Here is a 14,879-nt window from a genome sequence, read left to right on the forward strand (position 1 = left end):
TGCCGGCAATGCAGACATCACACATGAGTGCTCGTTCAAGTCCGAACGGCTCTGCTTCTGAGTCGGCTCCCTGCTGATGTGCCTGGGAAAACATTGGAAGGTGGCCTGAGTGCTTGGGCCCCTGCCACTCATGGGGGAGGCCTGGATAGAATTCTGGTCTTTGAGGCCATGTGGAGCGTGAACCAGCAGATAGAAGGTTTCAATCTTTCTCTCTCTCTCCTTCTCTCCCCTCCTCCTCCCCCACCCACCCCTGTCTCTCCCCTCTCTGGAACTCTGCCTTTCAAATCAATAAGTAAATCTGAGAAAAGAGAACTAAAGGCTCTCAGGGTGGGGTGTGTAACAGAAGGCAACTCCCACGTCCGTTGTTTGTTGTACGAGAGATGCACCCACACGTCTGGTTCAAAGAAGAAAACTTGGGGCAGGCATTTGGTGCCGTGGTTAAGACACCTCTTAAAATGCAGAATCCTCTATTGGAGTGCTTGGGCTCGCTCGCTCTTTTTTTAATGTGTCATCATTCCAGTGTTACTTTCCCCCACCTGTTCTGTTTTCTCTTGGCCTTGTTGGGGCACTGCCACAGTGGCTACCTCTTACACGTCTTCCAGGACCACCCACCTCCAGCTTTATTGCACTCGGAGAGTGCGCCTACCCCAGGTGGCCCTGAAAGCTGCCATCGCCTGCCTGTCTGGGTGCTGGCTTGGCCACAGGGAGCCTGCGCTGACGGTTTCTCCTCGCATCCTCCCAGGTCAGTGTACATCACTTTCAGCGGCTTCGAGAGTGTCCAGGGAGTGCCTGCCTTCCGGTACAAGTTGCCTGCAGAAATATTAGCCAACACCTCCGAGAACGCCGGCTTCTGTCTCCCGCAGGGAAACTGCCTGGGCTCGGGCGTGCTCAACGCCAGCATCTGCAAGGACGGTGAGCGCTCGGGGAGGGACCCGGGCGTGGGGGGGTGCACAAGGAGTGGGCGTGGTCGGTGCCATGGAAAGGGGCGTCCGGACTTCTCCAGAGTCAGCTTTCATAGCATGGCTATGGAGAGGAGAAAGTTAGGCCTACGCCGCGGCTCATTAGGCTAATCCCCTGCCTGCGGCACTGGTACCCCCGGTTCTAGTCCCGGTTGGGGCGCCGGATTCTGTCTTGGTTGCCCCTCTTCCAGGCCAGCTCTCTGCTATGGCCCGGGAAGGCAGTGGAGGATGGCCCAGGTCCTTGGGCCCTGCACCCGCATGGGAGACCAGAAAGAAGCTCCTGGCTTCAGATCGGCGCAGCATCGGCAGTAGTGGCCATTTGGGGAGTGAACCAACGGAAGGAAGACCTTTCTCTCTGTCTCTCTCTCTCACTGTCTAACTCTGCCTTTCAAAAAAAAGGAGAAGGTTGGCTTTTCCGTGATGCGCTTTGAATCGAGAATGCTGTGTTGTGGTGTTAGAAGACTTGGTAGTTGCAACGCCGTGACTGTGTGTGACTGTGAGGTGTCACTGGGTACGTGGTGTTCTCTTTACATGGTAGTACATGTGGTTAATACATGTGAGGCACTGAACGCGTTCACATTCCAAGCCATGCTGGGAGAAAACACTGGACAACTCACCTTTAAAAAAATCCCTATCAGGGTGGCACTGTGGCATAGCGGGAAAAGCTGCTTCCTGCAGTGCCGGTATCTCGTTTGGGTGCCAGTTCGAGTCCTGGCTGCTCCATTTCCGGTCCAGCTCTCTGCTATGACCTGGGAAAGCAGTGGAAGATGGTCCAAGTCCTTGTGCTCCTGCTCTTGTGTGGGAGACCTGGAGGAAGCTCCCGGCTCCTGGCATCAGATTGGCACAGCTCTAGCCATTGGGGCCATTTTGGAGGTGTGGACCAGGGGATGGATGACCTTTTTCTCCCTCTCTCTCCTCAATCTCTCTCTCTCTCAATCTCTCTTTCTCTCTCTCTCTGCCTCTCTGCAACCCTGCCTTTCAAATAAATGAATCTTTAAAAATTAAATAAGTCCCTATCTTTTCTTTTAAAGATTTAATTTTTTATGTATTTGAAAGACAGAGTCACAGAGAGAGGGAGAGACAGTGAGAAAGAGAGAACTTCTATCCACTGGTTCATTCCCTCAGTGGCTACAATGGCTGTGGCTGGGCCAGGCTAAAGCCGGGAGCCAAGAGCTTCCTCTGGGTCTCCCATATGGGTGCAGGAACCCAAGCACTTGAGTCATCCTCCACTGCTTTCCCAGGTGCACTAGCAGGGAGCTAGGTTGGAAGTGGAGCAGCTGGATCTCGAACTAGTGCCCCATGGGATACCAGAGTCTTGGGCATTGGCTTTACCTGCTACGCCACAGTGCTGGCCCCTGAGAGTCCCTATGGTGGCAAAGATTCCCAGAGATGGTGAAGCAGAGTTCGTTTTAAATGCTGGCCACAGTTTCCCCGTGTTCCTTAGCCTCTGAGCTACTCTGCCCCTGTGTCCGTGAGTGAGGCCGAGCTATCACGGGTACAACTGGCAGGTGGATTTTCTTGGTTGTGACGGTCCTAGGCTGCAAAATTGCTCACAGCAGCCTTATAAGAAAGGCATTCGGTGGCCTGTCTTTCTAACTGTGGCAGTCAGCTCAGGTCTGGCCATTGCAGCCATCTGGGGAGTGAACCAGAGGATGGAAGCCCTTTCTCTCCCTCTCCCTCTCCCTCTCCCTCTCCCTCTCCCTCTCCCTCTCCCTCTCCCTCTCCCTCTCTCTGTCTGTAACTTTGCCATTCAAATAAATAAATAAAAATCTTTTTAAAAAGCTACTCAGCAGTGATAGGCCAAGCACTTGCAATGTGAGAGATGGTGCATGCCATGGGCCATGGGCTGGTGGTTGTGCGAGCAAATTTGAATTATTTCCCAACAAACTCCTTTCTCCAAAAATACATCTCCCCAGCAGCACTGTTGGGTCCCTCTTTCCTTTTCAGTAGCCAGGTCTGGCACGGATTTCCTGTAATAACTTGTTTCCCTCTTGGTTCTTACAATGGACAAGAAAGGAAGAAAAACCCACAGCACTTGTGTGGGCTGGTCAGAGGCTGGGCGTAGGGCACAGCCAGAGAGCAGCGCTGGAAGGGTTCTGTGTCCACAGCCAGGAGAACAAGGCCCTTTGCTAAAACAACTGAAAAAGTAGAATGAAGCACAAAGCAGAAGAGACAGTACCTTCACTGCAGAGAAGGGTAGAGGGAACGCGTGCTCCTTCAGTTCACATTCAGCCTCCATGGCCCGACCGCCAGATGTCCTGTCCCTGGGCCGGTGGTGTAACTCCTGGGACCCTCCCCAAATGCAAAATGAGGGTAACAGTGAGACCCTCACAGGGCTGTGGGTGGCCTTGTTAAAATGACGTCCACAAAGCACTCTCCACGTTCAGTAAATGTTTGTTGAAGAGTGAATAATTTAGCCAGGACTTCAATACATAATGTGAAATTAAGTAATACAGTGACAAATGAGCTCAGGAAATAAAATATAAATTCTGAGCCAGGAGATACAGGATGGTATTTTAGCCTACCCCTCCTCCCTATCTGTTTGTTTATTTATTTACAAATTTATTTTATTCATTTCAAAGGCAGAGTTACAGAAAGAGAGAAGGAGAGACAGAGAGGGAGACAGAGATATTCCAGCCTCTGGTTCACTCCCCCAAGTGGCTGCAATGGCCAGGGCAGGGCCAGGCCCAAGCCAGGAGCCAGGAGCTTCTTCCAGGTTTCCCACAGGCGTAAACGGACCCAAACGCTTGGTCCATCCTCCACTGCTTTCCCAGGCCATCAGCAGGCAGCTGGATTGGAAGTGGGGCAGCCAGGACTCGAATAGGCACCCACATGGGATGCCAGGGTTGCAGGCAGCAGCTTAACCCGCGGCTCCGTTTCCCCCCCACACTTTTATTTATGTGTATATATCATTTTTCCCCTTTCGGAACGAGGTGTGTGGTCAGGAAGTTTGTGTTTATGTTAGATTTTAAGGATACCATCATTCATTTCTGTTTTTCCTAAACTGCAGGTGCTCCCATTATCATGTCTTTCCCACACTTTTACCAAGCAGATGAGAGGTTTGTTTCTGCCATAGGAGGCATGCATCCAAACAAGGAAGACCACGAGACCTTTGTGGACATTAATCCCGTGAGTACACACCCCTCCCCGCCAGGAGCCTGTGTTCCGTTCTCTCTGCACAGTGCTCGCTAGTGCAGCCCTGAGCATGCCTAAGAAGCACGCTATCCGCCTTGCATGGACGTGTTCACGGGGGGCAAACAGCTCAGTGCTAGTTGAGGTGCAGTCAGTACAATGCTGGGGACCTCATATGCAGAAATACAGCCAGCCTGCTTTTAACAAAAAAGCAGCCATGGGAATGCAGTCCCTGAAGACCCCTGAGATTGGAGCCACGTAACCCACTCAGACTTGTGTGGCCCACCCTGTGCATACTCACATTGCTCCCACAGGGCACAGACGCCTAAGGAGCAAGAGACCCCTCCTGCTTCTCTCCACCAGGACGATTTAAATTTACACATGGAAATTTAAATATGTAAATTCACCCGTGGAAAAGTAGGTTGTAAATTTCCATACGTAAATGAGCTTCCTTCTCTTTTGGCAAACCCCTCTACAGGTATCTTTGGCAGTTTACTGAAGGATCTTACTAATTTTAAAAGTGTCAGACACATCCACTTTTAATTTATGTATTTATTTATTTTTAAAGATTTATTTATTTAAAAGTCAGAGAGAGAGAGAGAAATTGATCTTTCATCCTCCGGCTGCAACAGGCAGGGCTGAGTCAGGCCGAAGCCAGGAGCCAGGAGCTTCTTCCAGGTCTCCCATGTGGGTACAGGGGCCTAAGGACTTGGGTCATCTTCTGCTGCTTTTCCCAGGCCATGGCAAGGAGCTGGATCAGAAGTGGCACAGCTGAGGCTCGAACTGGCGCCCACATGGGATGCCAGCATCTCAGGCGGTGGCTTTACCTACTACACCAAATGCGGGCCCCATACATCCACTTTAACCCTGCACTCATAGAGGAGAAAACTAAGACCATACTGCCAGGATGTGGGTACCGGGAGAGCCTGTCACTGTCGAACTTCGACCAGAGCTAAGATTCTTGGTTCTGGAGGCTCTGGGCACCAAGGAACACTAAAGCAGTATGAGAGCATTTTTTCAACACCACGCTGCACGGGGCACCTCAGTCGTGGCCACATTCCTGGCTGTTGTATCTGAGAAACCAGGGATCTTACCCTTCGGCCAATGAGGTCCGCTGTGGCTTGCTCCCTTTTTTCTCGTAGCCATCAGTCAGTGCCCTTTCATCCAGAGTGTGAGTGGTGCTTGTCACCAGGAGAAAGCACAGTGCCTAACCTCAGGGCCGGGGAGGAGCTGGCCTGGGGAGGTAGTACTGCAGCCTCGCGTGGGCTCTGTGGGTGGGCGCCGGACTTGGGCATCATTCTCCGGCGGAGACCGCCCTCCTCCTCCTGGCCCTCTGACAGCTGCCTGCAGATCCAGAGCCAGCAGGGAGCTATGGCATCCCCGTCCGGCTGGAGTCCTTGGGACTTGGCTGCTCGAAGTGGCAGCCTCCTGGGAGCTTGTTAGTCCGAATCCGAATCTGAATCCGAGTTTGTATTTTATGAGCTTCCCAAGGACCGACGTCCATATTGAAGTTCGAGAAGCCTTGGTCTACCCAAGCCAACCCACAGTTCTTCTGTTCTGAGGATCCGCTTTCCTTGTCCCGCTCTGCCCACCAGTCACGGTCATGGCCGCCCATTTATCAGGACCACACAGAAAGCGTGCCCCAGTGAAAGAGCTCTGTCTGCAGTTCCATCAGTCCTAACGTTTCCTTCTCACGTCTCTGATTTGCAGTTGACTGGAATTATCCTACGAGCAGCCAAGAGGTTCCAGATCAACATTTATGTCAAGAAATTAGATGACTTCCTGTAAGTTCCACTTCCCTCTACGGAGGCGGAGAGTCGTTTGCTACGGTGGCTTTCCCGAGGGTTGATGTAGGAGAGGAGCACAGCCCGCTTGAACTCTGCCCCCACTGCCCCTCAGGGCCAGGGCACGATCCGCTCTTCCGTGGCTGCCCGGGTCTTGCGTTCCCTGGTTGTATTTAATCAAGCACTGCAGGCGCTCTCCATGGCTCAGGCACTGTTCTAAGCACTTTGCATGCAGCAACTTGGAGTCGGCACTGCCCCCATTTTGCAGATGAGCAAAGTGAGGCACAGAGGTTAAGTGATGTGCTGGGTCTCATCCAGGGAATGGGGTTGCGTGGATGCCACTGAGCAGTCCCCTCGCCCACCGGGACTCTGGCTGCCTCTCCTCCTCTCTGCTCTCATGGGTCCTCCCTGGCGCCAGCAACAAGCTCTCATTTGGGCAATGAAAACAGGCTCTTGAATCCAGCCTTTCCTCTTCTGCTCCATCTTCAGCCCGCTCCCTAAGTAAAAGTGCAGCTCAGACTGTGCAGTGGGAATCTTTTGGAAACTACAATGTTGAATAAAAAAAGAACAAGATGCAAAACTATATATAATATCCTCCAGCTACCTGCCAATCAATGAAAAGTGGTCTCTTTTGCTAATGGAATGGGCCAGATTTAACCCTCCATGTCATGGACCTTACTAAGAAGCAAAAGTGGTTTGTAAGAATCCCTTTTGCCAGCTTCTCGGACAGTATAAAAGGCCTTCAAAGAGTTCATGGGGAATATATGTGATGAAAAACCTATGCGTGGATTTCAACATCTTTGCACCAAAAAACCTTACCTTTTTTAAATGATGCATTGTTATAAAGTACTTTTAAATGTTATTTATTTAAGAGGAAGAGAGAGAAGGGGGGAGAGAAAGACAGCTGTCATCTGGGGGTCGCTCACCCACTGCCTCCGGGTGTACATCAGCAAGAAGCTGGATCAGCAGAGCTGGGGCTGAAAACCTGGCGCCCTGATTTGAGATGTGGGTGTCTCAGGTGGCGTATTGACTGCTAAGCCAGACATCTACCCCTGAACTCGTTTTTTCATTCCATTTTCCGTGAACTTTTTGAAGGACCCTTGCATCATTTATTCAGTTAGGAGATGGAATCCTGGAATCAGAGTAACAATGCTGGCTCCACCACTTACTCCTGGTGACCTTGGACAAATTACCTAGCCTCTCTGAGCTGCAATTTTGTCTTCTGTGAACCTGAGACCCTAGTACTTACTGTGTGCGACTGCTGTAAGAATTGAATGTGGTAATGTCTCCAAACACTCAGGGCTGGGCTGACACGTGGTCAGCCCCCACTGGCCCTTGTTCTGAAGACAGCTGGTACACCGCCTAATTCCAGAACATTCTGAGGAATCAACATTGTTGGGCTGGCTGTGGTCTTCCCTGTGCTCACTCTGGGGAGAAGAATTTGCTTTCAGTATCTTCTGTTTTGATAAAAACATGACATAATAAATGTGCAGTATGTGCGCTGCTAGGCTGCCATTGACTTCCAATTGATCTGTAGTTGCAAAGACAGCGAAGAAGCCTGCAGTGGATTCCAGGTAATTTAATGAAGTCAATGCGCTATAGTTGCCATGCACAGGTGTCTGTCCGGGTGAGTGTGCCAGGACAAGGATGACTATGAAATAATCTCACTCTTTGTCTTCGTAGTGAAACAGGGGACATCAGAACCATGGTTTTCCCAGTGATGTATCTCAACGAGGTAAGTCCTCCCAGTGGGAGACACCTGTATGCTGTAGCTGTCCCATCCTGGAAAACTTCCACTGTGACATCTGCTCTTGTAGCTCTGCCTAACTGAAGTTATTAAAAAAGAGGGAAAAGTTTATTTAAAAAAGTGTTTGTGTTTATTTACTTATGCAGGCGACAGGGGTGAGCATTCGGTATAGGGTTAAGTTGCTGCTTGGATTGGGACACCTGCATCCCATATTGGAGTGGCTGGTTTGAGTCCTGGCTGCTCCACTCCTGCTTCCTGCTCGTGCACTTGCCAATGTTTAGGACCTGCTTGTTATTACTTCCGGGCCATCCTTACACAAGGTCCTCAAAAAGTTCACGGAAATTGCAAGACGTTTTTGCACCCAAATAAACGTCTCTTTTGATTACACTGGCCGTGAATTTTTAGAGGGACCCTTGTGTGGTGTGTGGGGCGGGAATGTAAATAAGAGTTTCCGAAGATGCACAAGGCCCCTTTTCTGCCTGCTCGTGTTTGTAGCCCTTGCTCAGCGGAGGGCCCCTCCTCACAACTTTTGCTTCACGTCTTCGTTGAGAAGTAGATTGAGCGCAGGGCCAGGGAGTGAAGCCTTGTGCCTTGGCTGCCTCCTGGAAAGAGTTTGATTTTCCTCCTCTAGGAAGAGAGAGGCGTCCCCTCTGCCTTCGGACTGAGGAGGAAACTGAGCCAGAGGGGCCCCGGCCCATTACTGCAAGAGCTGCCCGAGAGCCCAGGCCTGCTGCTCAGTGCAGTGAAAATGAAGCCTAAGCTAAGGAGGAATTGCTGCCCGCAGTTTTATGGAAAGAAATCCCTCAGATCCCTTACCTAGGACGCGGGGGTGATGATCCCTGGGCTCTGGATGCAGAAATGTTGTTCCAGGACACTTCCTTAGTTGTCAGCATGCCCGAGTTCTCCCTTGTCCCACAGCTTCCTCGACACTCGCTGGCCCTCATTACCGTAGCTGTAACCAAGAGAAAAGTCATACTTTCATAATGGATCCAAGAGAACATTTATATATTTATACACCATTTAAAAAAATAGAGAAAGAGAGAGAGAGAGAGAAAGATTGACTTCCTACCCTCTGGTTCACTCTCAAAATGCCTACCATGGCCAGGGCTGGGCCAGACTGAAGCCAGGAGGTAGGAACTCAATCCAGGGCCTCACCCGTGGATGAGTACTTGACCCATCACCTGCTGCCTCTCAGTGTCTGAAACAGAAGAAAGCTGGGAGCTGGGACTTGAACTCAGGCACTCCGATGTGGCACACAGGTGTCTTCACTAGTAGGCCAACCGCCTGCCTACCCACCATTGTTTTGAAAGTTTCACTCATTCATTCTGATAGCTGGACAGTCATTGAGCAGGGACCTACTGGGTGCTGGGTGCTGGGTGCTGATCCCAGCGTGGAGGTGGCTGAGGCTGCATCGTGCTGTCAAAGACCTCAGTCACTGGGAGATCCCCAGGTGATGCCTGTGAGATGGAAGCTTAGCGAGGGGCCGTTAACCGGGCTGAAGGATGAGTTGGGATTGTGTGATACAAAACAGAAGATGATATTATCGGTATTTCTGCGTGTGTTCCCCCTCCTTTTTCCAACCTGTGTTAAGAGAAATCAATATCTTCAGAAAAAAAGAGATGGATGCATAGATGCCCCCCGGATACTCGGGTGTGTAAGGGAAGGGCACATGCAAATTGTGACTAATGATTTGAAAGAAAGGTGTAGCAAAAAAAGAAAAAAACCCTTGCAGCCTGGACCACGGTCTCCAAGGGAACCCTGTCTTCTTGCCCCTCCAGAGTGTTCTCCTTGATAAAGAGTCTGCAAGGCGACTCAAGTCTGTGATTAACACGACTCTGATTATCACCAACGTCCCCTACATCATCATGGCCCTGGGTGTGCTCCTGGGTTTGGTCTTCACCTGGCTTGCGTGCCGAGGACAGGGGTCGATGGATGAGGTAAGTACCGGCTGAAGGAACCTCTCCCTTATGTGTGACTTTACCTGGGCAATGCCTCAGCTGTGCTTCCTTGAAGGGCTGTCAGCCGGGCATGAGGATGGATTCTGGGGGGGTTTTGCTGGGCACGGTGATTTTGTGGTTGCATTACTGCCGGACCCCAAGGGAAGCATGAAGGTGTGAATTATCTCACCTGCAGTTAGCCATCTTCAGGGGTTCTGCAAGTCATTATTGAGGACCTACCACCTCTGAGACACCATTCTCTAGTAGGTGTGAGAGCAGGGAGGGGGGACCTGGGCCAGCGCAGACAGGCGCTGCTGGGGCATGGGGCAAGGGGGTGGTCAGAGAAGGCCTCCTGGAGGAGGTCAGGGCTGAGTCTTAAAGAATAAGGTGCTGGGAGAGGGGAGGGGGGAGGAGAGAGAAGAGGGGGCAGAGGGGACGGAAGGGAAGAGAGGAGGGGGAGCAAGCCTCCCTCCTATCAGTCTCTCCTCCCACCTTCCTCAGCCTCCATCCCTGCCCCAGCTTTTCACACCTGGGGGAGAAGCCTGTGCCATCAACATCTGATTCCCTGCGTGTTTGCCCCTCTGTCTCAGGGAACGGCAGATGAAAGAGCGCCTCTCATAAGAACCTAAGTGGACGGGGACCACCGCTGAGCTTGGAGAAGGCACTCAGCCTGCGTGGTCCTGACCTAGACCACAGCTGGGCACGGCCTCCGCGTCCTCACGGGCTGTGGCCTGGGGAAGGGAGGGAAGACGCCGTGCCGGCAGGTGTTGCGAGCATTCTGGCCAGAGGTTGATGGACAGACGGGCTGACAATGCTGGCCATTGTGCTTCATAAAATCACGTGCTCTGAAATTGTTTTCTCATGTGTCTAGCAGGTATTTAATGAGCTCCTTTAGTTTTTTGTTGTCGTTGGGTGTTGGTAGCTCCAGAACTCTGTGAGCACTGCTGTGGATTTAATGTCTCTGCACCACTTTTTGTGCTGCTTGGTCTAACCTTACTCAGTTTGCTTCATTTACCAAACTTTGGGCTCAGAATCCATGTGTACCATTTTGTGTTCTGTTCCTCCATTTCACTCCCAAAACTGAAGTAAATAAGAGTTTGGAACCCAGGGTACACTGGTAGCCTCATCCAAATCACCATTCTAACGCACCTGCTTTCTGCTTTTTAAGATACTACGTATTGCCTTTTATGCTCATCTTCAGTTCATAATTCCCCCGGGAAAAGAACTCTGCTCTGTACTGGGTAGGAGCCTGGCAGGGAAGGGACTGGGTGGGTTGGGACTCCTAAGGCGAAGTGGTGAACTTTGAACTTTTGTGAACCGAGATGTGTAAGTGATGCCTACGTAATGCTGGGGATGGTGAGTACAGCTGTTTCGTGTAGAGCAGGGCTCCCTGCTAGTTACAGCACTTGTGGACAGTTAAGTGGTGTGGTTTTAGTCACAATGATCTTGATGTAGGAAGATGCTTCTGGGAGAATGCAATCAGTAACCTCCCCAGTCACCTGCCAACCTTGCTTCTGTGTTGGTTGCAATTTTATTGAGTACTTCCCAGTACTAGTGAGTGATTATTTGTAAAACTGGAATATAGGAAATCCATCCACCCAAAGACTAAGTTACACGGAACTTTCTGTCTGACTAGACCACAGTGACATTTCTTCTGGGCAAGGCTTCTTTGTAGCTTTGAAATAGTTTTTTTAATCCGATCTTTTCTCAGATTGGGTTTCTTCCAGTGTTTTTTGGACTTGCTGTCACTGAACAGAGAAAAACGCGCCCTACACTTCCCATGACAATCATTTTGCCGACAGCATGATGAGGCTTGAAAATATTACACGAAAGTGCTGGAAGGCAAGGTCTTCTGGGAACAGAAGCAGAACTCAGAAGTCTCCTTGGCTTTCGGTGTGGCCTCAGCCGGAGCACTGGGCTCCACCGAACACCACGGTGTTAAGCATTCAAGCAGATCGTAGGGCATTTTGATTGTCAGAAGTCACCACTCATTTTCAATTGAGAAGCCGGTATAGTTAACCTGGCGCAGTGCTTACAGAATTTCTTAATTACTGAATCATTCTAGAAGCTTCTTTGTTTAAGACTGGATTTTGGTGTAAGCAAATGAAAGAGGAAGCCCTGGCCTTCATAGCTGCTTCTCCCTTTATGCAGGTAAAGGTCCCTTGAGCTTAGCACATCCAGTCTTCCCTTTCTCTACACTAACACAGTATGTGACAGGTTACCCTTCCTGAAGGGTGGATTCATTCAGCTCTCGACTTCTCGATAAATCAAGGTAGGATTTTTAGGTGCCCCGAATTGCCAAAATGTAAAAAATAAAACTGAAAATAATTGGTCTTCAGGAATGCTAAACATCTACTATTTTTGGAATGTATCAGTATTCAACGAGATAATTGCCATGCCTAACTCCTGCCGCTACTTATCCACGCTAATCAAATTGGTAAGCCAGTGCACGCTCATTGGTTCAGTCCTGTGTTCAGGATGTAACCGTCCTTGAAGGGACATTTGTAAAAGCAGTGGAGGATGGCAGTGAATCGTGCACACATTGAGCCTGAACTTCGCACAGGCATGTCTGTGTCTGATTCTGAATAGGTACTTGGCTTACAATCACATTGATTTACTTTCCTTCCAAAAGGCCCCCACAAACCCAAAAACTGAAGTCAGAATTCTGACTTGGTTCAGAAGAATGAATGTTCCAATTTGGTTTTAGGTTGAAAATAAACTTCCTCGTGCTCATTCTCTTGCAGCCATTATCCTGGAAAGAACCCCCCTCCCCCCATTGTCAGCATTGTCAGGATCCCAGAATGCAGGTGGCCCAACCTGTGATGCCCAACTTCCAGAGAAACCGAGACAGAGAGCTTCACTCACTCCTCTCAGGGAACATTGGGAGCAGCGCCCGGGGCAGGACATGGGCTTTGTCACTTTCAGCTCCATATTTTTCCCCACTACACTTTCTTGCCTCGTGTTCTAGGAAGAGCACTAAGGGTCAAGTGGAACAAGTACTACATGACTAACCCCTATTGGGGTTCTTACTTAGAGGGGGCTGAGTTTGAATTGAAATCGCTTGAGGTCTGAGTTCTGCAGCAGGGATCCCCAGACGGGGCCTTCTGGGCAGGGTGACTGCAGGAAGTGGCCTGTGCCTGTAAAAGAAAACACTAATCAGAACGCACTTCATGTAGCCTACAAACCTGGTTCATTTCATCTGATTGACTTGTTTCCTGCTCCTCTTGATGCAATGAAATGTTTCACTAATAAAAACACTTTATATAAAACAGCAGTGGGAGTCGATGTCATTGTGTGGCCACTGGTCACGGAGTCTCGTTTGAAAGACGCCCTGGACCGACGGCCGTGAGTTATGCCGCTCAGGCCACCTCTGACGCCAGCTTGTTTCACCTGACAAGCAGCAGGTGCTGTTCGTTCTCTGCTTTTCCATGAAGAGTTTTCTCCAGAGCCCTAGAAACGCCCCGTGGAGCCTCAGGGGAGTGGATTCCAGGGGTAGGAGTCAGCTGGTCAGTGTCCCAGCCCTCAGGGTCTCATTCTCAGTGGCTGCTCCACCAGGACTGCCCACGGCGGGAACCGTTGTCTCTCCATGGTAGCTCATCCCCGGAAGCATCTCCCCACGGCCTCCCTGCTGCCCCTCCCCAAGCTTCTACCTGCACGAACATCCTTGCTCAGGTCTGCTTCCAGGTAAGCGTAACTGAATCCAGACCAGTCCTCCAGAAGGGTTCTGTGGTATCGGAGCTCCTGGAGAGGGACCAGGGTTTTGTTTCTAGGAATGTTTGAGCGAAAGGTGTTAGTCCAAAACCTCAGAGCAACCTCTAAAACCGTCCCCATTCTAAAGTGCATCTTATTTCTGAAACCAGAGTGAATCCAGATCAGTCATAGAGTATCCAGGTCAGTGTCACAGATGTCCTTAAATATCAGGGACACTTGATCCCTAACATACAGACTTCTTGGAAATCCCAGATCTGCTATCAGCTGGCTCATGTCATAGGGGAAGCCCCTTGTACCTGTTTCTCCTTACTCAAAGGTATATGGAGGGGCCGGCGCTGTGTCGTAGTGAGTAAAGCCGCTGCCTGCAGTGCTAGCATCCCATATGGGCACCAGTTCGAGTCCTGGCTGCTCCACTTCCAATCCAGCTCTCTGCAATGGCCTGGGAAAGCAGTAGAAGATGGCCCAAGTGCTTGGGTCCCTGCACCTGCGTGGAAGACCCAGAAGAGGCTCCTGTCTCTTGGTTTCAAATCGGCTCAGCTCTGGCCATTGCAGTCATTTGGGGAGTGAACCAGCAGATGGAAGGTCTTTCTCTTTCTCTCTCTCTCTCTCTCTCTCTCTCTGCCTCTCCTCTCTCTATGTATCTCTGACTTTCAAATAAATCAACAAATATTTTCAAAAAAAGGTATATGGAGATAGCTATTATAATGTACGAAGCCTAATTATTTAAAATCCAGAAAATGCATTGAAAAGAACAGTGAGGTATTGAGCCATATATCCACAAACAATAATTTTTAAAAATGTGGTATGTAATGAAAATGGATACACTTAATGTAAGGAGCCTTTTTTCTATAACTATGTTCTTTCATTTATCCAACCATATTTACTTTTGAACACCTTTTTTGAAGTACAATTTACATGCCATAAAACACCCATTTAAAATGTACAATACAGGGGCCAGGGCTGTGGCATAGTAGGCTAAGCCTCCACCTGAGGTACTGGCTCCCATGTGGACGCCAGTTCACTCCCGCTGCTCCACTTCCCATCCAGCTCTCTGCTGATGGCCTGGGAAAGCAGTGGAAGATGGCCCAAGTGCTTGGGCCCCTGCACCCAGAGGGAGGAGGTTCCTGGCTCCTGGCTTTGAATCGGCCCAGCTCTGGCTGATTGCAGACATTTGGGGAGTGAACCAGTGAATGGAAGACCTTTCTGTCTCACTCTCTCTGTAACTCTACCTCTCAAATAAATAAATAAAATCTTTAAAAAATAAATAAAATGTACAACACAATGATTTTTTGCACATTTACTGAGTTGTACAATTGGATACTTTCATCACCTCAATAAAATCCCTCACACCAGGTTACAACCACCCCCTGTTCCCTATCCTAGCCACCGGCAACCATTCAGTAATCTACTTTCTGTCTCTGTAGATTTGCTTTTTCTGGGCATTTAATATAAGTGGAATCAGGTAGTAAGAGGTATTTGGGGCCTGGCTTCTTTCTCCATTGTACCTAAGAATATGTTCAACTAATTGTACTGAGTACCTACTTTCTGCCAGGTTTTATAAATGGAAACTAAGCTATGGGTGACCCAATGGAGATGTATGGATCTCAGG

The 14,879-nt window shown here is 49.8% G+C and overlaps 1 protein-coding gene across 1 annotated transcript in view; it reads left to right on the top strand.

Moving 5' to 3' along the window:
• The window catches only part of SCARB2 (scavenger receptor class B member 2), a 61,669-nt gene extending 48,836 nt beyond the window's left edge, over positions 1-12,833 (top strand). The window contains exons 7-12 of the mRNA XM_062198651.1: positions 743-912; positions 3,970-4,088; positions 5,802-5,875; positions 7,559-7,610; positions 9,401-9,559; positions 10,150-12,833. Of these exons, the coding sequence (XP_062054635.1) occupies positions 743-912; positions 3,970-4,088; positions 5,802-5,875; positions 7,559-7,610; positions 9,401-9,559; positions 10,150-10,188 (613 nt within the window). The 3' untranslated portion in view covers positions 10,189-12,833. The remainder of the gene's footprint in view (positions 1-742; positions 913-3,969; positions 4,089-5,801; positions 5,876-7,558; positions 7,611-9,400; positions 9,560-10,149) is intronic.
• The last annotated feature ends 2,046 nt before the right edge of the window (positions 12,834-14,879 follow it).

The sequence above is a fragment of the Lepus europaeus genome, chromosome 8 (genome assembly GCF_033115175.1).
Source record: "Lepus europaeus isolate LE1 chromosome 8, mLepTim1.pri, whole genome shotgun sequence".
Taxonomy (NCBI): Eukaryota; Metazoa; Chordata; class Mammalia; order Lagomorpha; family Leporidae; genus Lepus; species Lepus europaeus.